This window comes from Bufo bufo, chromosome 1 (assembly GCF_905171765.1).
Source record: "Bufo bufo chromosome 1, aBufBuf1.1, whole genome shotgun sequence".
NCBI lineage: Eukaryota > Metazoa > Chordata > Amphibia > Anura > Bufonidae > Bufo > Bufo bufo.
Window position 1 is genome coordinate 476,223,532 of NC_053389.1, and position 24,825 is coordinate 476,248,356.

The 24,825-nt window shown below is 41.0% G+C and overlaps 1 protein-coding gene across 12 annotated transcripts in view; it reads right to left on the minus strand.

Annotated features, from left to right (window-relative positions):
- Positions 1-24,825, minus strand: part of GRIP1 (glutamate receptor interacting protein 1) — a 534,361-nt gene that overhangs the window by 47,223 nt on the left and 462,313 nt on the right. For 6 of the 12 annotated variants that reach the window (XM_040409512.1, XM_040409451.1, XM_040409503.1 and 3 more), the window contains 4 exons: positions 12,519-12,666; positions 8,429-8,598; positions 5,986-6,141; positions 396-551 (listed from right to left, as the gene is read on the minus strand). In XM_040409512.1, the coding sequence (XP_040265446.1) occupies positions 396-551; positions 5,986-6,141; positions 8,429-8,598; positions 12,519-12,666 (630 nt within the window). The remainder of the gene's footprint in view (positions 1-395; positions 552-5,985; positions 6,142-8,428; positions 8,599-12,518; positions 12,667-24,825) is intronic. The other 6 variants (XM_040409444.1, XM_040409430.1, XM_040409495.1 and 3 more) reach the window with 3 other exon arrangements.

Sequence of the window (24,825 nt, forward strand, 5' to 3'; positions counted from 1 at the left end):
ACAGGAGATACCCAGGTTATAACAGGATGGTCCATATGACTATATACAAAGGGGATATATACACCTTATACCAGCTGTACATATATCATTATATACAGGAGATGGTGTTATTTAACAATATGCAGCTGATCAGCCAATGAACAGGCAACTGTTTGTTTGTCATCTGATGGACATATTTCATCAGGATGAAAGATGCCCAATTATTGGCATCATGTCTCCCTGCGTAATCAGGGATGTGCTGCTGATAATCAATATAACTGAATGGGGGAAGAATGACTGCAGTAGCAATTGTTCCTCTCACATTCAGTTTGCACCGACGTATACTATTGTAAAGGAAGCACTGTATACTATATTGTCCTATACTATTGTAAAGGAAGCTTTGTAAGGCAACTTACATGAACTTTTGAAGTCCTTCTTCTTCAGTCTCCTTCTCATTAGTGTTCCTCGTGGGCTGGTAGGGTACAGATTGCGAGGTAGAGTCCCCATGTTAAGTGAGCTCAGGCTGTATGCACTCATGGAGGTAGGAGAGAAGGACGAAGATACCAATGCTGCTGTAAGAAAGAGTACATAGTACACTACACTCAGACGCCATAGTGTTTCTCCTTGGTATGGACATTACTCAAGGAGCTGTTTATATAACAGAACTTCACCTTCAATTGCAATAGAAAACTTAAGACCCAGTAATAAATAATCTATATAAGAGCTGTGCTTGCTAGCAAACACCTAAATCAGTTCACCCCTAGTTGTCAAGCTTGTTCCTAGTAAGCCATCTGAGGGCCAGTTCTCCATGTTCTTGTGGAGGCCACAGGTTTTGGTTATAAGGTGTATACTATGTACACCACAGCACTGCTTTTTTCCACTGCAGTTGTGCAGATGAAGATGGCATTAGATCAATGTTTCCATGCATATGTATAACATCTAGCCACTGCTCACCCAGATGTAAAAGACACAGGTAAAAGTGTAAAATACATTGGGAATATTTAAAGGGAACCTGTCACCATAAAAATTCTATTTCATCTGCAGGCAGTAGGTTATAGAGCAGGAGGAGCCAAGCAGGCTGATATAAAGTTTTACAGGAAAAGATTCAGTATAACTTGTAATTTATTGATTCTGGGGTAAGTCAAGGAGACGGTCCTATCGGAGATTGACCGCTCTCTCTATACACAGTCATATAAGGAAGTCTGTTAATGACGGATAGGACTGCCTCCTGGACTTCAATCACCAGAATGATATAAATGGATAAATTACATGTTTTACTGAATTTTTTCCCATAAAACTAAATATCAGTCTACTCAGCCTCACCTGCTCTACAACATGCTGCATTCAGCTCAGATACCATTTTCAATGTGACATGTTTCCTTTACAACAAAATATGATACTCTATCTAGTACTATTCCTAATTGAAATGACTTGGTTGTCCACGCTATGTTGGGAATGGGGGACTAGGCCCTATAGGGACCTTGGAGGCCTAACTTTATGGCATATGGCAAAATATGTTTTGAAAGACCATTATAGAGGCTTGATAAATAAATGAACATCTAAGTACCAGAAATCCAGTTAGACTGTTGCATGATGTTTAAGAATTACTCAGTCATTTTACTCCATTATTTAGTCATTTTATATGTTTTCAATTTGTTTTACCTTAAAGGAAGAGAAAACCAGATGTTTCCACTCTAGATATAATCATTAATATAAAGAGATATTCTCAATCATAAATTATTATGCAGTCTCTCTAATGTAGCTATGGCAATTTACTAAGCACTTTTCATTTGACATGATTTTCTATTTATAATTGACAGACATGGGAAAAGTTAAAACAGGAGAAAAAACAAAACACAAAAAATAAATAAATGGGTGATTTAATGGGGTTTTCCAAGAGTAGAACATTGATGGCCTATCATCAGGATAGATCAGTATTGGATCAGTTGGGGTCAAGTCCAGGCACCTGTTTGACAAGGGTGTGGCACTCCAAAGAGTACTGTGGCTTCTTCAAAGCAAATCAAGGACAGCACCATACATTGTATAGTGGCTGTGCTTGGTATTGCAGCCCAGGCCCCTTCACTTTAAAGAGACTGAGCGGCACATAAGCCATATGACTGAAAAATGTGACGTCACCGGGCTAAAAAGAGTCTGCAATGCTCAACGGAGTGTCACGGCCTCTTCAGCTGATCAGCAAAGGTGCTGGGAGTTGGATGCCCACCAAGGGGCAGAAGCACTGGCGTAACTAGAAATAACTGGGCCCCCACAACAAATTTTTGAAAGGGGCCTTCCCACAGCAATTTCTTGGCAACCCCCTCTCCCCATGCAATGCCCACTCCTGTGGCTAGTCAAGATCACTCTCTCAGACCAGGCCCAGCAGCCGCTTCATCCGTTTCCTACAGTGACTCTATATATAATCTAATTTTATAATACTGTTGAGTGGGGCCCGGAAAATAAAATCTTTTAGTTCTCCCCCTGGGTGGGCCCTTTCTGAGTTTGAGCCCCAAAGCAGCCGCTTTCCCTATAGCTACGTCTCTGGGCAGAAGTACCACTATAGTAGTCATAGAGGCTGCTATGGGTCTCGCAGTAGCTGAGGGGGCCTGGACCGCCCTGTGTGTGTGTACTGGCAGGTGAGACCTGGCCGTAATGGATGACAGACATAGCAGCCAGACTCGGGCCTAAAATTCTGGCCTCATTCCCCAGCCTGTGCCCTCCCCAGTAGCAGGCATGATGTTGTGATGTCATCAAGCCTGCTGGGAAACTCTCCTGCTCAGCTCAGCAATGATGTCACTGCATGAAACCTGCTGCTGAGGAGAGCATTATGTGCTCTGTTCATCAGGGGAATAAGGTTGAGTATTAGTTTTTATTTTATTTTATTAACACTACAGGGGCTTCACTACTGTTAGGGGGCACTAAGTGAGCATAATTACTGTGTGGGGGTAGTAAGGTGGCATTCTAATGTTTAGGAGCAGTAAGGGGACATCAATAATGTGAAGGGGGCACTAAAGGAGCATTCTACTGTGAAAGGGGCACTAAGGGAGAATATCTACTGTTACGTAAATTCTTGACTGATCCAGTCCAGCACTAGTAAGAGTTTTATTTCTTGTATTTTTCACATGACTGAGTGGGTGTTGTATGGCGGAAATGGGCGTTCTTGACTACCCGCTGGAGGGGGGGGGGTTTGCAGGAAAGTTGCTTGGGATGGGATGTTCAAATATTTGCATATTGTACTAATGTTACAACACTGAGGAGCAATTAAAGGGGTTGCCCTGCCATATATATTGATGACCTATCGACGATCAGCTGTTTCAAGAGGAGGCAATGCTCCATCCGAGCGCTGCTTCCTCTTCATTACACTGCACGTCATCTCGGAAGTACAGTGTAATGACAAGTATTCTCTCCACTCACTTGAATGGAGCGAGTACTTGTAATTGACCAGGAAGCGTTGCTCGCATAGAGCGCTGCCTCCTCTTGAAACAGCTGATCAGCGGGGGTGCCAGGTGTCGGACCCCTGCTGATCAGATATTGATGACCTACCCTGACGATAGGTCATCAATATGTATGGTAGGACAAACCCTTTAACCTTGTTCGCCTATGGGCATCCATATTTCTTATATTTAGTCAATCCCCTTTCCACAATCTTTTTATTTTATTACCCACAGTTACCATACTTTTCCTGCAATGGAGTGGAAACAAACACATCCAAATCACACAACTGATAACGCTAGTGCTACCTACTGGGCAGTGAGTATACATTTTAACACTGAGTATGTATTTTTTATTTATCGATGTGTGTATTTGATGCAATTGTAGATATTATGTACCTTTTTGTATTTATATACAGTGGGATGCGAAAGTTTGGGCAACCTTGTTAATCGTCATGATTTTCCTGTATAAATCGTTGGTTGTTACGATAAAAAATGTCAGTTAAATATATCATATAGGAGACACACACAGTGAAATTTGAGAAGTGAAATGAAGTTTATTGGATTTACAGAAAGTGTGCTATAATTGTTCAAACAAAACTAGGCAGGTGCATAAATTTGAGCACTGTTGTCATTTTATTGATTCCAAAACCTTTAGAACTAATTATTGGAACTCAATTTGGCTTGGTAAGCTCAGTGACCCCTGACCTACATACACAGGTGAATCCAATTATGAGAAAGAGTATTTAAGGGGGTCAATTGTAAGTTTCCCTCCTCTTTTAATTTTCTCTGAAGAGTAGCAACATGGGGGTCTCAAAACAACTCTCAAATGACCTGAAGACAAAGATTGTTCACCATCATGGTTTAGGGGAAGGATACAGAAAGCTGTCTCAGAGATTTCAGCTGTCTGATTCCACAGTTAGGAACATATTGAGGAAATGGAAGACCACAGGCTAAGTTCAAGTTAAGGCTCGAAGTGGCAGACCAAGAAAAATCTCGGATAGACAGAAGCGACGAATGGTGAGAACAGTCAGAGTCAACCCACAGACCAGCACCAAAGACCTACAACATCATCTTGCTGCAGATGAAGTCGCTGTGCATCGTTCAACCATTCGGCGCACTTTACACAAGGAGATGCTGTATGCGAGAGTGATGCAGAGAAAGCCTTTTCTCTGCCCACAGCACAAAAAGTGCTGCTTGAGGTGGGCTAAAGCACATTTGGACAAGACGGCTTCATTTTGGAATAAGGTGCTGTGGACTGATGAAACTAAAATTGAGTTATTTGGCCATAACAAGGGGCGTTATGCATGGAGGGAAAAGAAGACAGCATTCCAAGAAAAACACCTGCTACCTACAGTAAAATATGGTGGTGGTTCCATCATGTTGTGGGGCTGTGTGGCCAGTGCAGGGACTGGGAATCTTGTCAAAGTTGAGGGACGCATGGATTCCATTCAGTATCAGCAGATTCTGGAGACCAATGTCCAGGAATCAGTGACAAAGCTGAAGCTGCGCCGGGGCTGGATCTTTCAACAAGACAACGACCCTAAACACTGCTCAAAATCCACTAAGGCATTTATGCAGAGGAACAAGTACAACGTTCTGGAATGGCCATCTCAGTCCCCAGACCTGAATATAATTGAAAATCTGTGGTGTGACTTAAAGAGAGCTGCCCATGCTCGGAAGCCATCAAACCTGAATGAACTAAAGATGTTTTGTAAAGAGGAATGGTCCAAAATACCTTTTAACCAGAATCCAGACTCTCATTGGAACCTACAGGAAGCGTTTAGAGGCTGTAATTTCTGCAAAAGGAGGATCTACTAAATATTGATTTCATTTCTTTTTTGTGGTGCCCAAATTTATGCACCTGCCTAATTTTGTTTAAACAATTATAGCACACTTTCTGTAAATCCAATAAACTTCATTTCACTTCTCAAATATCACTGTGTGTGTCTCCTATATGATATATTTAACTGACATTTTTTATCGTAACAACCAACGATTTATACAGGAAAATCATGACGATTAACAAGGTTGCCCAAACTTTCGCATCCCACTGTATATATATATATATATATATATATGTTTATGTAGGTGTATGTGTCCGCATACATCTTCAAATGTGTCTATGTATGTATGTATGTACAGTACATGTTTGCCTAGTTTTCGGCTTTTAAGACTAAAAGGAGCCCCTAATTTGTAAGGTGGTACTTTTATACTTACTGTGCCTCTGGTCTTAACCACGTACCATCTCATCAAACACATACTATGTGGAGTAAAAACTACTACACCAAATGACAACAGACAGTGTGTAGCCCTAATATGAAATTGTCATATATCCTCACCCGAGTATTAAATTATCCAGTAAATACTGCTGTACTGTATCAATTATTGCTCTTTAGAAAATGCACATCTCATGCCATCAACATTTATATGAACCCAGAAGGCTACACAGAGACCAGCATACCAGTCATGTCTATTGTTAGTATGAAGAAGTAAAAAATAAAAGCAATGCTGTAATGCCTGAAATGAGAAAGCATGAAGAAGAGAGAAGGAGAGGCAGAAAGTAAAGATGGCTCATTACGGAGGAGTTTTTGAGGAGGTGGTTTCTGGCATTTCATGGCTGACGTCCTGCAATGGTCAGGGTGGTAGGTGTTATAATGTTGGTTGGTGAGGCGGCGGTGGCTGTTGGTTGAGCTCTCCCATGGAAGTTGCTTTTCGCTGCTCCTTTGAACCTTTACTGCCCGCATGAAGGGATGACAGGAAATCAGAAAAGAAAAAGAAAAAAAAAGAACCAGAAAAGAGGGAAAGGTAACTGAGTTTTAATGAATAAAAGTGGAAGTGAGAGCAGTTAGCAAGGTAATTGAAAGCAACATGACCTAGATGCTGACATTAGGGCATTAAATGGTTTTACAAGGACAATTAGAGAATCATTTCCTGATTATAATGTTTCACACATTTATTTATATCATATTTATGACGGTCTACACAGCAATCCAGTAAATCCTACGTGAGAGACCACAATGAGACTGCTACTTCATTCTATGCTGGTAACTATGGATAGTCAGGGCATCAAGCATTATTATTCAACTCATTCTCCACTATTTAGGCTGCGCAAATGCTACAGGACATTATCACCTTTACGACATATTTCACTTCCACCTTCAGGACACTGTATTATTTAACAGTCTGGGATGTTTGGCCTCTGGTATAATATACCGGTGGGATGTACCGTGCATACATTTGCATTCTGAGCATGACTGCAGCTCCAAAATATTTAAGACTTATTTACCATTTTAGAACTCCTATGTAAAGTGCAGATAAATGGATTTATTAATCTAAGCCGTAAGATCGTTTCAAAGAGAAAATTGAAAAACTAATGCTAAGCTACAATAGAATGTGTCTTGGATGTTAAAATAATTTGTTTTCATATGCACAGTCTTTATATCTCAGATAAGCATTTTGCTGCTCAGCTTGAAGGCTATGAATCCCAGCAGGTCAAGAGAACGAAACAGCTTGCAGGGAAAGTAGGGAATAAACAATCAAGATAAAACTGTTAGAAAGATTACAAACATCATGTCTTCTAGTAAAATCCTAATGTTCATGAGGCAGGTTACAGCTGTGTCCAATGGCCATAAAGCTAGCAATGCACTATCTATTTTAGATGGTCAACTGGTGAACAACCCTTCATTAATGGTTTGTCTGGATTAGTTGCCATTTTGAACAACCACGCCATATGTTACACTGAGAAATTGCAAACGTAGGGCAGGTCAATCTCAGCTTGGCTCTTTGAAGTGGACATAAGCAGATGACATTGAAGAAGTTCTGTCATCAGATACGTCACAATGAAACTGTCTCACCCGAGACATATTTGCTTGACAGTTGAACATCGTGGTCTTGGTCCCATGATGTTTTATAATATGCAAATCAGCGCCTAGGAGCTTCATACCATACCCCAACCACTGACTGGCAGGGCCAGGCTCCATGACTGTACAGCCACAGGGATAGTTTGAACCCTGTACAGTGCATGTGCCGAATGAATTCCCACGAGACTTCAGAGCCAAGCGTGAGTAAGTCTTCACTGCCTGGCCCTGTCAGTCAGTAATGAGTGGTGGAGCGACATGAAGGGCAGTAAGTAAAGCCTCTGGGAGCAACGAGGTGCAATGGCAAGACCCTCTTTGCTCCTAGGGGCTTATTTGCATATGTTAAAACATACATTTTCTCAAGAATGCGGGCACCTAGGAAGATCAAGACCATGATATTCAACTATCAAGCACACGACTCAGGCGAGATGGTTTTATTGTGATGTATATGATGATAGAACCCCTTTAAAGAGGTTGTCTAAGCAGTAGAAATTATTTTCAAAAGCCTCATAATGGTGTAATAAAAATCATACTTAGCTCACCGATCCCCTGCTGCTGCTGTACAGACACTTTTCTGTTCCCTCTACTTCCTAGTTCCTCATGACATACAGGAAATGCCTGCTCCGCTATTCACTGGGTGTAGAGGTGAGTAACAGTTGCCTCAGTAGCCATTTCCTACATGTTGAAAAGCACCAGGAAGTAGAGACCAGGGATGGAACAAAAGAGCAGTGTAGGACTGGTCAGGTATGATTTTTTCTTTACACCATTCTGAGGCTTTTTGTATCTTCTGGACAATCCCTTTAATGGACTTTTCCAGGTTATGGATATTGATGGTATCATCAATATCAAATTGTGAGGGTCAAACCCCTTCATTGTGATATTGATGACTTTTCCCCACAGGTAAAACCCTGAAACCAGTTGGTGCATGTCTACCGGAGCCAGTCTATCATGAATACTTTCCAAAATATGGAAATGACTGTACTCTAAAATAACAAATATATCTAATACATTAGAATTACTTTTCCACAGACAAAATGACCAAAATTGTAGTATTTTATTGTAAATATCTGTTTGTTGGCATCAGTTAGCAATGACAGAATGATGCATAACATACTATATCAAGTGGGCACAGAATAAGGGTTACAATATTACTGATTATCTTACCGTGATCAGGTCCCTTTAGTGCTAACCGGGTCTGATGGTATGGAAGAATCTCTAGTTTCACATGTTCAGAGGTGCTTGCTAGGAGCTGTGTGGCTTCTGCTAATGTACAAAACTCCATGCTTGTTCCATCTACGGACAAGATGTGGTCCCCAATATGAAGTGCACCACACCTGAATAAAAAATAACACAGAAACATATTGCTAGATGCCTTGAAAACAACCCGTGGTTCTTGTTAAATGGTTTGTGTCATTAATAACACACATTCCCCATCCACATGATGGGGAGTAAGTTTTTGATTAGTGGGAAACTACCAAGTGCCGCCGAACTGTGCCCCATGAGAATAGAGAGGTGCTACGTCCACCACTCTATTCATTTCTATGGGACTTTCCATGATCACTGAGGGCTCAGGGATCAAACACTTATTCGGAAATTAATCATTTCCCTTACGCCTATTTTGGCTTAAAAAGTTGCAAAATTCCCGGGTTTGCTACTTTTTTTGTGTCATTGAAACTTTTTATGACACAACTGACATTTTATGCTGCCCTCACCACATTTATGAAAAAGGGGTGTTGCAGGGATGGGATTTGGGTAGAGCCATTAGGCTCTTCTGGCAGCACAGGTCCTATCAGGACTGGCGCAGAAGATGCTGGTCTTGATAAATCAGGGTCATATTCCCTATCCTGTGGGTAGGATATATGTGTTAATAGTGGCACAAGCCCTTTAACAATCCAACATCTCTATATAGGTTCCTTTAATTTCATCCCGAAAGAAAACTATGGTTAAGCAGATGGGTCCACATGGATAAGAGACCCGTACCCAATAAAAGCAAATAATAGAAAAGGAATTCCAGTAGCAGGATGTTGTAAACAATAAAATCCAGTGTTTGGTTGCAGCAAAATTAAGATAGCCATAGTAGACACTGCGCAGCTTGGCTTATGTTTCCAACAAAGTCCTTAAAGAGAATGTGTCATCAGAAAATGATCTCTGTTTAAACCAGGGATGCTCAACCTGCGGCCCTCCAGCTGTTCAAAAAACTACAACCTGCTGTAGGCTGATCGGACATGCTGGGAGTTGTAGTTTTGTAACAGCTAGAGGGCCACTGGTTAAGCATGCCTGGTTTAAACTATCAATTATTTTTATTTTAAACATATTTTTGGGGAATTTTTCGCGAGTTTTTTTTATTTTTCCATCTCACTATCTATAGGTGAAACTCGAAAAATTTGAATATCGTGCAAAGTTTATTTATTTCAGTAATGCAACTTAAAAGGTGAAACTAATATATGAGATAGACTCATTACATGCAAAGTGAGATATTTCAAGCCTTTATTTGTTATAATTTGGATGATTATGGCTTACAGCTTATGAAACCCCAAAGTTACAATTTCAGGTACCCTTTGCTCAGGGGGTATGGCTTAATTAGCTTACTAGAGGGTGACACTTTGAGCCTAGAATATTGAACCTTTTCACAAAATTCTAATTTTAAGTTGCATTAATGCAATTCCTTTTAAGTTGCATTACTGAAATCAATGAACTTTATATTCTAATTTTTCGAGTTTCACCTGTATATTAAAAAAGTGTATATAATCCCGCAATTCTCACCCTGGCCACTAGACCTAAAATATTGTAAGACTTCCTGTTTTTTAAGAGCAACTACATGGGCCATAGACACGATGTACAGGAGCTGACCCTACAGACTTATATGGGACTTATACGCATTACTAATCGGTCTCCCTCTTACTAAACTCTCCCCCCTTCAGTCTGTTCTAAATGCTGCAGCCAGGCTCATCTATCCATCCAACCGCTACACTGATGCTACTAGCCTGTGCCAGTCACTTCACTGGTTGCCCATCCACCACAGAATACAGTTCAAACTTCTCACCCTCACCCACAAAGCTCTCCACAGTGCTGCACCTCCATATATCTTCTCCCTCATCTCCATCTACCACCCTACTCGTGCTCTCCGTTCTGTTAGCGACCTAAGATTAATAACCTCCATAATTCGTACCTCTCACTCCCGTCTTCAAGACTTTTCTCGAGCTGCACCTACTCTCTGGAATACTCTGCCCCGGAATACTAGGTCAATCCACAACTTCTTCACCTTCAAACAAGCCTTAAAAACACATCTTTTCAGGCAGGCTTATCAAGCTACCTAAACTGACTATTCCCCGACTAAACCTCTCCCCCACCAACTCCTCTGGCCTAAACTCGATCCTCTAGTAGTCCCAAACCCAAAGCAGATCGTCCGGCACCACTCCTGTCAGTTCAATAATGGCTCAAATCCTACTTATCACAAACAACTACCTGTGTCACCCCCAATTCCTCATAGATTGTAAGCTCTTGCGATCAGGGCCCTGACTCCTAGTGTTTCAGTTGCATATTAGCCAGTTATTTTTGTTTTGTACATGAACCCTATGAATTTGTAAAGCGCTGCGGAATATGGTGGCACTATATAAATACATTTTATTATTATTATTATTATGGGAGAGTTTTCTCGGCATGCTCTGTGACCAGTGCAGAAAGGTCAGGAGGGAGTAGGGAAGATGTACGTACCTACTGTAAATGGTAGATTCTGTGTTATTTACATAGAGGTGTTACTTGTCATTGTAATTCTGCCTGTGGCCATAATAACTACAAAAAGTTAACATTTTTTTAGATTAAAAAAAAACACCAAAAAAAATAAAATAATGTTTAACATTAAAATGTGATTTAAACAATAGGTCATTTTCTAATGACAAATTCCCTTTAATCATAGCCTATAGACATACAGTAGTTTATAGGGTTGTCCTACATTTTTCAAAGCAGCACCCGGAATACTTTTGCAATTGCATGTAATAAAAAAAATTGTATATCCACTGAGTTATAGATGCAGCCGAGCTAAACTTGATGGTTAACACATTAAGTAAAGAATGGCAAGAAAAAGATAACTAACTTTTCAATGGATGTCAATGGCTTTTGTCACGAGATAATTAAGATAGCACTGTGATATATGTTATCAGAGTCAAGTTTAGCTTGGATAAATCTGTATTTAATAAACTGTGTCTGTACAGCGCTATCTGCTGTTTGTCCTTTTCCTTATTTATCTGTCCACCGCGCTGAGGTGGTCCCATGCTCAGTGCTATTTCTCAACTGCCAACAGCCATAACTACTATTAGAATCTTTGTCAGTTATAGTGAGAGAGCTGCAACAGAAAGGATACCCTCCTGAGAAAGGACACTACTCCTAAGCTTTCAGCCTGGAGAGAATCTAGCAAAGAAATTGAAGCATTAAGGCTACTTTCACACTAGCGTTGTTTTAATCCGGCGTTCAATTCCGACACCGGAACTGCCCGCCGGATCCGGAAAAACTTGTGAAAACGGATTACATTTGAATCCTGATCAGGATTTTGATCACAATGAAAAAATGCATTGGAAAAAACGGATCCGCCATTTATGGACTTTAACTTTTTTTTCACATTTTTCGGGTTTAACATGCAAAAGCCGGATCTGGTTTGACTGAACACATAGCGCCGGATCCGGCGTTAATGCAAGTCAATGGGAAAAAGACCGGATCAGTCAAAGTGTTCAGGATTTTTGGCCGGAGGTAAAAATACAGCATGCTACGTTTTTCTGAAAAGCCTGATCAGTCAAAAAGACTGAATTGAAGACATCCTGAACGGATTACTCTCCATTCAGAATGCATTAGGATAAAACTGATCAGTTCTTTTCCGGATTTGAGCCCCTAGGACGGAACTCAGCGCCGGAAAAGAAAAACGCTAGTGTGAAAGTACCCTAAAAGGATCTAGTTAAGGTAGATTATTTATTACATTACTCAAGAACTTTCAACATGGTTTCTATTATAGATCTTTTAATTTTGATGCAATTAAAGGTTGGATTTTATTTTTGCAACATCCTAGTGCTTGAATTCCTTTTCTACTATTTACATGATCATGACCTCACATGATGGTGACCTCTTTTTCAGATGTTTTCTGCAACTGCATTAAAAGCATAAATGTAAAGTGCCAGTCATAATTCTGGTTAACATAGTATACGAGGGACTTCATAGTGAAGAAGGGGAAAAAAACAAGGTCAAATCTTTTTTAGCGAGTTCTTACCTGTCCGCTATACTTGCAGATTTGATTTTATCAATAACAATGACCTGTTTGTTGCAGTACATCGAGGTAGTTAGTGCTACTCCAAGGTTGGATCCTGGCGTTTTGGCAACTTCAACTAAAAGCGGACCAGATGCTGTAGAAACCGAATCTGTGTATAAGAGGGAAAAAGTTAACTTCTTACTTCTTATATCATATCCTTGAAGATTAGTTCTCTATTGCATTATCAGGACTTTATTACTGTTATTTCATCATAGCTGAACTAAAGTTTACCACCTCATCCATTCTCCTCTCATGTAGTCATGTATACTTTAATAAAGTTGAACTGCAATGGAGTGAGTCCAGGTTAACACACGACAGTTATGCAGTTTTTGAATTTTTTTTTTAGCCAAAGCCCAGAAGTGCTTCTTATAAGCAGGAAGACGAAAATGACTACTTGTCTTTGTTCTGTTTTTTTGGCTAACAAAGATGCATCCAAACTGCCATGTGTGAACCTAACCTACTGCTTATCACTAGAATGAATCTGTGAAACCGTAACATTTTCATCTAAATATTAAGCCATTAAACCAGCAAAATACATACTCAGACACTATGAAATTTTTAATTGCAAAAGTATTTCCCCTTAGCCTACTGGGAATGTAGACTCAAGTACATCTAAAATGTAATGAGAAAAAATATACAATTAGCAGTGCCATTATAAATATGGTGCAACACATGTTCCTTTTACAATGAAATTATACTAAACTATTATGACAGATGAACAATTTGCTTAATTTCTGTGGGCACACACTACCAAGCATAAACATAAAAATATGAGTTTGCAGGCAACAGCTTGAAGGCAGCGGGGAATAAAGGAACAACACAAGTAAAAGTTAACACAAAGTTCTGGTTTGGAGCAGCGGTAAAGTTGTATTAACTGGATTCTACAATCTTTTTTAGTAAATCCCAGAGTCTTCTCACCTGTGGACGAAAGATTGTTTCCTCAGTACTTAACCCTCCTTCGCACCACTGATGCTGCCGTCTCTGCTGGGCTCCAACTGGCTATGGACTCTTCTGCTCCAATCCTGGCCTGATGTGTTCCAGGAGTTTTCCTGTTCATATACTGTATATGCAACTGAACAGGAAGACTTGAGAACACAACCAGTCGGGACCTAAGCAGAAGAGAGTGCAGCCAGTCTGAAGAGACGGCAGCATCGGACCGTAAGTACTGAGAATCGGTCTCTTGGTATTTTCTAAAAAAGAACAGAGAACCCCTTTTAAAGAAGGACATAGGGGCACACTTATTAAGACCAGCATTTGAAATAAATGGGTGCGGAACGGATGCAGACCGAGAAATACAGTCGTGTGAATGGACCCTTACACAGTATATTTTGTTTGTCAAATGGCTAAAAGTTTTGAGACTGACACAAATTTTGGTTTTCACAAGGTTTGCTGCATTGGTGTTTTTGGATATTTTTGTCAGATGTTTCTATTGTATTCTGAACTACAATTATAAGCTTTTCATATGTTTTTACCAAAAAATACATCAAGTTTATGCAAAGACTCAATATTTCCCGTGCTGACCCTTCTTTTTCAAGACTTATGCAATTTGTCCTGGTATGCTGGATTTCAGTTTCTGCGACCAATTCTTGACTAATGGCAACCCATTCTTGCTTAATCAGTGCTTGAAGTTTATCAGAATTTCAGTTTTTTTGTTTGTCCACCTGCTTTTCGAGGATTGACCAGGTTCTTAATGGGATTGAGATCTGGGGAGTTTCCTGCCCATTGACCCAAGATTAAAGTTTTTTGTTCACCAAGCCACTTAGTTATTATTTGTGCCTTGTGACATGGTGCTCCATCATGCTGGAAAAAGTATTGCTCATCACTAGGGATGAGCGAATCGACCTTGGATGAAACATCCAAAGTCGATTCGCATAAAACTTCGTTCCAATACTGTACAGAGCAGGAACTCTGTACTGTATTAGGCCTCATGCACACGACCGTTGTTGTGTTCCGTTCCGCAAAATAGGGTTCCGTTGTTCCGTGATCCGTTTCCGTTTTTGTTTCCGTGTGTCTTCCTTGATTTTTGAAGGACCACCAGACAAAGGAAAGTAAAAAAAAGTCTAAGACAGGTTTGCCATGCAAATGATAGGAAAAAAATGGACGCGCGGATGACAATCTTGTGTGCCTCCGAGTTTTTTAGCGGTCCCATTGACTTGAATGGCTCCACGAACCGTTTTCCGCAAAAATAATAGGATAGGTTATATTTTTTTGACGGACTGGAACCACGGATCACGGACGCGGATGGCAAATGGTGCATTAGCCGAGTTTTTAACGGACCCATTGAAAGTCAATGGGTCCGCAGAAAATCATGGGAAACGGCACAACGGACACGGAATAAAACAACGGTCGTGTGCATGAGGCCTTAGAATGTATTGGCTCCAATGAGCCGAAGTTATTGCTTCGCGAGACTTCAGGTAATAACTTGATAAATTAATTTGTACTGTAAAAAAACATTTCCTGAACTCGGGTTCGGTTCCAATGGTTTCGCAAAGCAATAACTTTGAGACTTCGTGAAGCAATAACTTCGGCTCATCAGAGCATGTACATTCTAATACTGTACGGAGCTCCTCCTCCGTACAGTATTGGAATGAAGTTTTATGCAAATCTACTTTGGATGTTTCATCCGAAGTCGATTCGCTCATCCCTATTCATCACCAAATTCCTCCTGGATGGTTAGGAAAAGTTGCACTTGTAGGAGGTTTTGATACCATTCTTTATTCATACAACAAGCATTGCCAGCAGTGGTGGTGGTGCTTGCACACTTCAGGCGTCTTTGGTGCCTGGGACCACGGGAGTGCGCATAGGCCAGCGCTTTTTCCTATAGTGTGCAAGCACGTCCACCACTGCTGGATTGCAGGGTGGTCGTAACCCCTGGATACAAACAGTGGATAATGTGATGGAAAAATGAATCCAGCCAGCAAAGGAGGCAATATGGACAATCACAATACATTAGCAAGTGCCTTGTATTAACATTCGCTACATGAAAAATGCCATTTACTGAAGTGAGACAACCTCTTTAATGCAAATTGTCGCCAAAAAACTGAAAACTGTTTTGGCCATTACGGTATATATAGAGATTTTTCAATTATCTTGTAAATAAAATAAAAATGAAGAAAGAAAACATCTGAACTGTGGATCAAAAATCTATTTTTGCACAAACCAAGCCGGAATTATTGTGGCTATAGTCAGGCTGAAATGATAAACTAAATTAGCCATATCATGAGAAGAGATTATTGGACAGAGAAAATAAACATGCTGGGAAAGTGCCTAGACAAGCATGATGCGGTCCGTGTGATCGCTATCACAATATACCCGTGCTGCTGATTAAATGTGGGTACGCCTAAACAGTTGGTATAATAGCAACGTAATGAATGTAATATCTGCTTATTCTACCAGGACCGGGGGAGAAAGACGCTGGTCAGGCAGTTAGGTTGGGTCTAATTACTTGGTCTCAAATGAACAATTTCAATCAGTAGAATAGTCTGAGATTTGCTTTTCCATATCACTTTGCAGCAAACACGTTTTCAGATTGAGGATTCTGAACGTCTCTTACAGCACATGTATACAATAATAATAATGATAATAATTGGATAATAGCAAGATAATGCCCCCTACAGACTAGCTCTTACACTAAGGCATTATCCTGCATAATTTTTCTGTAGCTCTGAATGGGGGTTTAAGAAGTAAACCTGATCATTACAATATATTACTCCCCCCTCCTCGAGTAACTGCTCAATAGAACATAAAGACATAGCAGACTAAACCGCCAAGATAGCTATTGGTATTACACCAAGTATACTTGTCAAAATGTACTATATTTGTCAAAATATATTGCACTTCATATATGCTTCCACGGAAAGCCATTGGCATGGGACACTCACATATATACACTATATTATACTGTATATTATGCCATTACATGTGGGAGAATGAACATTGATGAAACATGAAATGGAAGCCTACTCTTAAGCTAATGTTAGCATCCATGATGGAGGTTCTGTCAGGGACCTCCGCCACAGATTCCAGAAAAAATGCATGCTGTGCTATTTTGTCTGGCACCATAACGGAAACCCAACAAACCTCATTATAGTCAATCAGGATCTAGCGGTGTGATCTGTGGATCTGAAGCTAGCCTAGTGGCCTACAATTACTTTACATACTCTCATGAGTATTACAAAGATTACACAAAGAATATAAGTGATGGAGGTATTACACACTAAACACAAGCTTGTATTATTGTATAGATATTTACTGGTATGTCCACAGATTTTTAAAGGGGTTGCCGGGCTTTTACTATTAATGATCCGTCCTCAGAATAGGTCATCAATATTAAATCGGCATGGGTACAACACCTGGCGATCAGCTGTATGAGGAGACGGCGCACAGTGAGCACGTGCCGTCTCCCATCTCTCTTCCCATTGACCCTTGTTGTCTATGGCAAAGACCATAGACTGCCGCAGCAGACAGGAAGAGAAAATGGAGACAGCACATGCGCACTGCCCACGCCGTCACCTCATACTGCTGATTGGCGGGGGTGTTAGATCCCTGATGGCCTATCCTGAGTATAGGTCATTAATAGTAAAAGCCCAGACAACCCCTATAACATTCTTACATGCATGCCATGCATACAGTTTACGCAGCAATTACAACCTCAAAGCCTTGTAAATATTATGTGGTAATAATAAACATTCAATGCATATCGCAACTGCAACTATCGCATTACCTGCTAAGCACGGGCACCATGTGCAAATAAAATATGAAAATAAAGCAGTTTACAATATATTAAAGAAATAGTTTTTCCCTGAGAAGAAACAGCAATATGTATCCATTCAACCTGGGCGGATTAATGAATGTAACTATCGCGCCCGCTGCAAAGCTCTCAATCACCGAAGGCTAAACTATTTTCTAGTGATGCTTCCAACACTTTGCTAGCAAGCTCTCAGCGTTCTAGGACGCAATCAATTCTGGAGTGAGTGGATGTAATAGTGTTTGAAATGGCTTTGTACGGTTATAAAATCAGTTACTGCTTACTAAGGCTTTACTGTTAAATGTCAACAATAAAATACCCGCCATTTCTGCTCCATGGAAATGGTGGAAGTCTTGTCCCAAATGTGTACTGATCGCTACTGGACTATGTCATTAGAGATGGTGGGACTTTATAATGTACATGGTCTTACGGTATGAAAAACGGCCTTACGATGTAAGGAAGGGAACACAAACATTAAGTCATCTGTTAAATCTAGTTACAATTCATTAGTGCACAAGTGAAATTACTGAACCAGCGTAAAACTAGTCTAATAGTAAAGGACACAGAGATAGTAAAGGAAAGATTTTGTATATTTAGGAGGAATGTTCCCCAATTAGACGTTATATTAGCGATGTCACGTAGCACTATATATACACTCACCTAAAGAATTATTAGGAACACCTGTTCTATTTCTCATTAATGCAATTATCTAGTCAACCAATAACATGGCAGTTGCTTCAATGCATGTAGGGGGGTGGTCCTGGTCAAGACAATCTCCTGAACTCCAAACTGAATGTCAGAATGGGAAAGAAAGGTGATTTAAGCAATTTTGAGCGTGGCATGGTTGTTGGTGCCAGACGGGCCGGTCTGAGTATTTCACAATCTGCTCAGTTACTGGGATTTTCACGCACAACCATTTCTAGGGTTTACAAAGAATGGTGTGAAAAGGGAAAAATATCCAGTATGCGGCAGTCCTGTGGGCGAAAATGCCTTGTGGATGCTAGAGGTCAGACGAGAATGGGCCGACTGATTCAAGCTGATAGAAGAGCAACGTTGACTGAAATAACCACTCGTTACAACCGAGGTATGCAGCAAAGCATTTGTGAAGCCACAACACGCACAACCTTGAGGCGGATGGGCTAAAACAGCAGAAGACCCCACCGGGTACCACTCATCTCCACTACAAATAGGAAAAAGAGGCTACAATTTGCACGAGCTCACCAAAATTGGACTGTTGAAGACTGGAAAAATGTTGCCTGGTCTGATGAGTCTCGATTTCTGTTAAGACATTCAAATGGTAGAGTCCGAATTTGGCGTAAACAGAATGAGAACATGTATCCATCCTCTGATGGCTACTTCCAGCAGGATAATGCACCATGTCACAAAGCTCGAATCATTTCAAATTGGTTTCTTGAACATGACAATGAGTTCACTGTACTAAAATGGCCCCCACAGTCACCAGATCTCAACCCAATAGAGCATCTTTGGGATGTGGTGGAACGGGAGCTTCGTGCCCTGGATGTGCATCCCTCAAATCTCCATCAACTGCAAGATGCTATCCTATCAATATGGGCCAACATTTCTAAAGAATGCTATCAGCACCTTGTTGAATCAATGCCACGTAGAATTAAGGCAGTTCTGAAGGCAAAAGGGTGTCCAACACCGTATTAGTATGGTGTTCCTAATAATTCTTTAGGTGAGTGTATATATATATATATATATATATATATAAAAAAAAAAATATATATATATATATTGTAACACACAGGGGCGTAGCTATAGGGGGTGCAGAGGTGGCTGGGCCCAGGAGCCTGAGGGGGCCCAAAGACCCTTGTACCGCATAAGACACCGGTATTATAGAAAGTCCATTCTGGTCAAGTTACACCTCTGGCTGGAGGGAAGGGGTTAGGAATTTGGCATTGGGAGGGGGGGTGCCGTTTCAGTTTTTGCCTCTGGCAGCAGGAAGGCTCTGTGCTTTCCTGTCCCTGGCCACAAAGCACTGAGTGAAGTTGAACTCTTGCACCTGGGCCCAAGAGCCTTTAGCTATGCCCCTGGTAACACAGTAAAAGGTCTGGTCTGGAGGGGAAGGTATTTTCTCCCAGCATGTGCTGCTGGACTGATTGACAGCCAGGTGAGGTCAAGCACCAGACTGGATCTTAGGTGCCGCTCCAGGCGTTGCCGACACCTGTCTTAAAAGCCAGCTGGACGGCAGCGGCAGGGGGATGAGGCCTGTGCCTGGATGAATGCTTGCGACCTGTTTGGGGAAGACAGGTCGACTAAATCCTGGACTTAAACTTTGGTGCGGACCTATTGGCAAAGTGTGAACACATGCCTGGACTGGGACTCTTTATGCAGGACCTGCAGCATGCTGTGAATGAACACCAGGACTTTCAACTAAGGTGAAGTTGTTTGCTGAGCTGTTAAACCTGCTTGTGTGAATAAAACACTGCAGTTTGAGCAAGGACTGTTTTTGGTGCCTCTGTTCTGCGTCCGCTCACCCTGCCTACCAGAGCGAATCCCCCATAGTATATATATATATAGTAAAAGATTAATGGTGCAAGCGATCCAGACCTCAATCAGGAGTAAAACTAATAACCGCAGAAGGGGTCGCAGCACTCCAGCGATTATGCAGAAAACATGTACGTTTATTCATGTGTCCATAGCAGTAACATTTCGTCTCGCTCCTGGATGTTTTCAGGCATATGTTCTCTGCATAATCGTGGGAGTGCTGTGATCTGAATTCTCCAGGTATTAGATATATACAGTATATATATAATTAGTTTAGGAGCAGGCCCTAAATAGTGTTTTAAGTACTGTATAGCATTATCAATAAATTTGTCCTGCGTTTGGTGCCTAATTATTAAAGCACTGCAGGGGCGGCAGTGGCAGTGCACTAGATATCACGCAGTGTATTCCTTCCTCCCATGTTCTACTAAAATATGGTGCAGAGCAACTGGCCTGACAGGTTTGGACCCTACAAAACAATGTCTGGGTAAAAACTTGGCTATAATAAAATAATTAATGGGGGAAATTTAGCAAGACTGGTATTCCCATATACCAGTCTTGATCTCCCTGTGCTGGCATAAGATGCCTCTTAATAAAGTTGGCGCATCTCTGCCCTGCCGTGCGCCAGAAACCGAAGTCTACACCAGCCAGGGGATGGCGCAGGCTTCAGCTATAACTTCCGCCAGTTTCTGGTGAAATTGATGCTAAGCCCTGCCCCCTCTGCTAAGCCCCACCCCTTTTCTTGTCACGTCACAAAAGTGGGGAGAAGCCTATAAAGTCACAAACTGTGGTGTAAACTCGGTAATACATTTCTCTCAGCGTGTACAAGACCACTTATACTCAGGTACGTAACGAGAAATCATTTGATTGAGTGTCTTGAAATAATGCAAAATGGCCGCACTGTAGAACCTGGAACCCATGACATCTGTAAAGAAGTCCGCATACACGAGCTGCGTCTCTTTAATGAGAACCTTTAACCCAACCCTAAGCTGTGTCCATACACACTCAACAGCTATCAGCTGAACAGTCGTTTGACAGCTTGCGACTCCTTCATACACGTTCCGCTCAATGGGGAGACCTAGGAGAACAAAGGATCGGGTGAAAATATTCACTTTGCCTGATTCTTCTCTCCCTTAGACTTGGGGAGAGCTAGGAACTCCCCTTACATATTAGACTGTCTGCTGAGAATACTTTAATAAGTATGAGGGCCTTTAGGCATCTCATCCAGGTAACCAGTACAGAGCTCTCTACTGAAGAGGTGTAAGAATCCTGATACAGATGTCTAAGATGAGGCACTCTACTTTCTGGAGTCTCTGCCTTGGCTGACATGAGCTAATTTACGTACCTTTTCCCATGGAACATTGCCTGTAAAGTCTCCATTCATCCTCTGGGTCTCTTAAATGGGATGAGAGTTCCCATGCAGCTGCAATCCCAGTTATTAGCAGAACTACTGGGACAGCACCTGGGGATGTGGTATCTTGCATTGAGCTGTTACCGCTGTCACCAATGTCATTAGTCTCCTTTGTGATTCATAGCTGGAATAACTGAAATCATTTACTAAATTAGCCAGTGTATAAGACACCTGCAGGCTCCACTGCGCAGGAATACTTTGTATTCATACTATTCAGTGATAGTATATCTTTATTAAGCCTTACACTGCCCAGAATCATATTTGTGCAAGTGTATGACAGAAAGAAAAAACGTAGCAGTACGATTCCACTGATAAAAAACGATTAGCTGATCGCACCAGTGCAAAGCATGGATATAAAAATGAATCGCGTATCAATTATTCATGAACGTGTCTAGTCATTAAAATATTTACACCACGACTCAAGCGCTTACACGCTGAGCTGATTTATTGGATGCTTAATTGCTTGCGATACACTAATCTTTTAATTTATTAACATCTTCATTACTAAGGAAACCAGTGAAGCAGAACTGCAGGTACAAAATGGCGAGGATAATGTACGGTAACAGACTGCATATAGTGAGGCAGATAATTCACAGTACGTGAGCAACAGACCTGACGCACGGTCCCACCTGTGGGTATAGCTAATTAATCCCCTCATTTTTCAGTCTCTATACTTCTGATCAAAAAGGAATGGTACAGTAACATATACTAACATACCAGGCTCAAAAGTAGTCATATATAAAATACTGATCCAGGGATCCGTCCAATTGCCAGCAGGGATTTGGACAGATTTTTTACCACTTTATGGCAAATTGTGTCACTGCCATTAAATCAGTGTTTATTTCCTTTATAAGTATAAATTGGTTGAGCTTGATGGAGCTAGGTCTATCTTCAACCCACTACGTGCTGATCTAGTAGGCGTTAAAGTAACTCCTGGCGCGTTAACACACAAGCTTATCACGTTGGTTTAGTTTAACAATGTGCAAAGCTTCTAAAGCTTAAAGTTGGTATCAAGTTACACTGTTGGGATAACGTTTTAACTTGTTGGCGCCTGCTACATCAGTATGTATATTGTGGCATATTCATGTTCCAGGTACATTTCAATTTATTTGGCAAACCCTAAGGCCCCTTTCACAGTTTAAAGACTGGTCTCTCATGTTACAATATTAATTGGTTCTGAGATGCCCATTGTAGGTTGAGACCATTGTAACGCGAGTCCATAAATCTATGGAAAACTAGTATGGTAATGGGTTCCAAAATGGGGCTACAAACACCTACCCACTCTCCTGGTGCCAGTGCATGGGGCGGCATCCCAGTTTATTGCACACCATGTCTGTGGGTAGGTGTTTGTAGCCTCATTTTGGCTATTCTTCCCAGATATGTATTAATTTTTTCTGGTATAGATTGTGATTATGATTTACAAGCGTGCTGCTTGATACAAATGACAACTGTGCATATATTCTTTATGGGGACCTATTACCTATTATAGGAGTGATACAGCGCACATGTTGATGATATAATCACTTTCCCTGGTAGTTTGTAGCAATTAGGGCCTCCTATATTTATCTAGGATTTTGGGTATATCTATATTGGGGGTTCTTTTTGATACATATAATTATCTCCCAGGGCTATACCTTGTTATAATATTTTTTGATGGAGTGCTCTATCTGATGTATGTGCCTCATGCAATTTTTTCTGCATCTACTTCCATCGTGCCTTTCTTTCCTATTATCTGATACTTTGACTAATAGATTATTATATTTTTTAGAAGATATAGTCCCAGTTGATCTTTTTTTTGCTTAGGATTTGGTTGTTGTTTTAAACTAGGGGCAATGCTTGATAGTATGAGGTTGTTGTAGGTTTTTACCACTATAATGTGTCTGCCCAAAGTAATAAGATTTACTGCAGGAAGACTTAGAAGGCTAATCTGTTAATGATTTATACTAATTGAAGAGTGATACAGAATGTCTCAACTAACCTTCAGGGGACAAGCAGAGCATGGACCACCGAACAAGACAACTCAGGAATAAACAGTTGTGAAATAGATTTATGATGATCACCTGATCACAATTGTGAAGAAGAACCTGATTTATGAACTTTAAAGGCAAAATATAAACACCAGATATTTCCTTGGATAAGGACAGCCAATGTTACATTGGTTAGGAAGACAGCCCTCACTAGTCTACTATCATCTTATTTCACTGCCTGTCCCATTAGCAACTCCAAATGTATAGCCAGTCTAGAAATAGATTCCAGAATCATGACAGCTGTAATAGATGTTGTATATACACTTACCTAAAGAATTATTAGGAACACCTGTTCTATTTCTCATTAATGCAATTATCTAGTCAACCAATCACATGGCAGTTGCTTCAATACATTTAGGGGGGTGGTCCTGGTCAAGACAATCTCCTGAACTCCAAACTGAATGTCAGAATGGGAAAGAAAGGTGATTTAAGCAATTTTGAGCGTGGCATGGTTGTTGGTGCCAGACGGGCCGGTCTGAGTATTTCACAATCTGCTCAGTTACTGGGATTTTCACGCACAACCATTTCTAGGGTTTACAAAGAATGGTGTGAAAAGGGAAAAACATCCAGTATGCGGCAGTCCTGTGGGCGAAAATGCCTTGTGGATGCTAGAGGTCAGAGGAGAATGGGCCGACTGATTCAAGCTGATAGAAAAGCAACGTTGACTGAAATAACCACTCGTTACAACTGAGGTATGCAGCAAAGTATTTGTGAAGCCACAACACGCACAACCTTGAGGCAGATGGGCTACAACAGCAGAAGACCCCACCGGGTACCACTCATCTCCACTACAAATAGGAAAAAGAGGCTACAATTTGCACGAGCTCACCAAAATTGGACTGTTGAAGACTGGAAAAATGTTGCCTGGTCTGATGAGTCTCGATTTCTGTTGAGACATTCAAATGGTAGAGTCCGAATTTGGCGTAAACAGAATGAGAACATGTATCCATCCTCTGATGGCTACTTCCAGCAGGATAATGCACCATGTCACAAAGCTCGAATCATTTCAAATTGGTTTCTTGAACATGACAATGAGTTCACTGTACTAAAATGGCCCCCACAGTCACCAGATCTCAACCCAATAGAGCATCTTTGGGATGTGGTGGAACGGGAGCTTCGTGCCCTGGATGTGCGTCCCTCAAATCTCCATCAACTGCAAGATGCTATCCTATCAATATGGGCCAACATTTCTAAAGAATGCTATCAGCACCTTGTTGAATCAATGCCACGTAGAATTAAGGCAGTTCTGAAGGCAAAAGGGGGTCCAACACCATATTAGTATGGTGTTCCTAATAATTCTTTAGGTGAGTGTATGTATGTATGGTTAAGCAGCATTTCCCCTCATCTGACAAACGAAACGCAATCTTTAAATTATCTAAAGAAGATAGTTGACAGAAATGGTGCTATGTATAAAATTTATAGTCAACTCGCTCATAGGCAATTCTCTATTGAGCTATTTGGGGGGAACTATCTCTCCTTAGGGAGAGAGCACCTTAATCAGCGTGAGGAGACTTATAGGCCATACATGCGCCTCTGGAATCTGGGAAGAAAGGGATACTAATGAGCTCTTAACAAGCT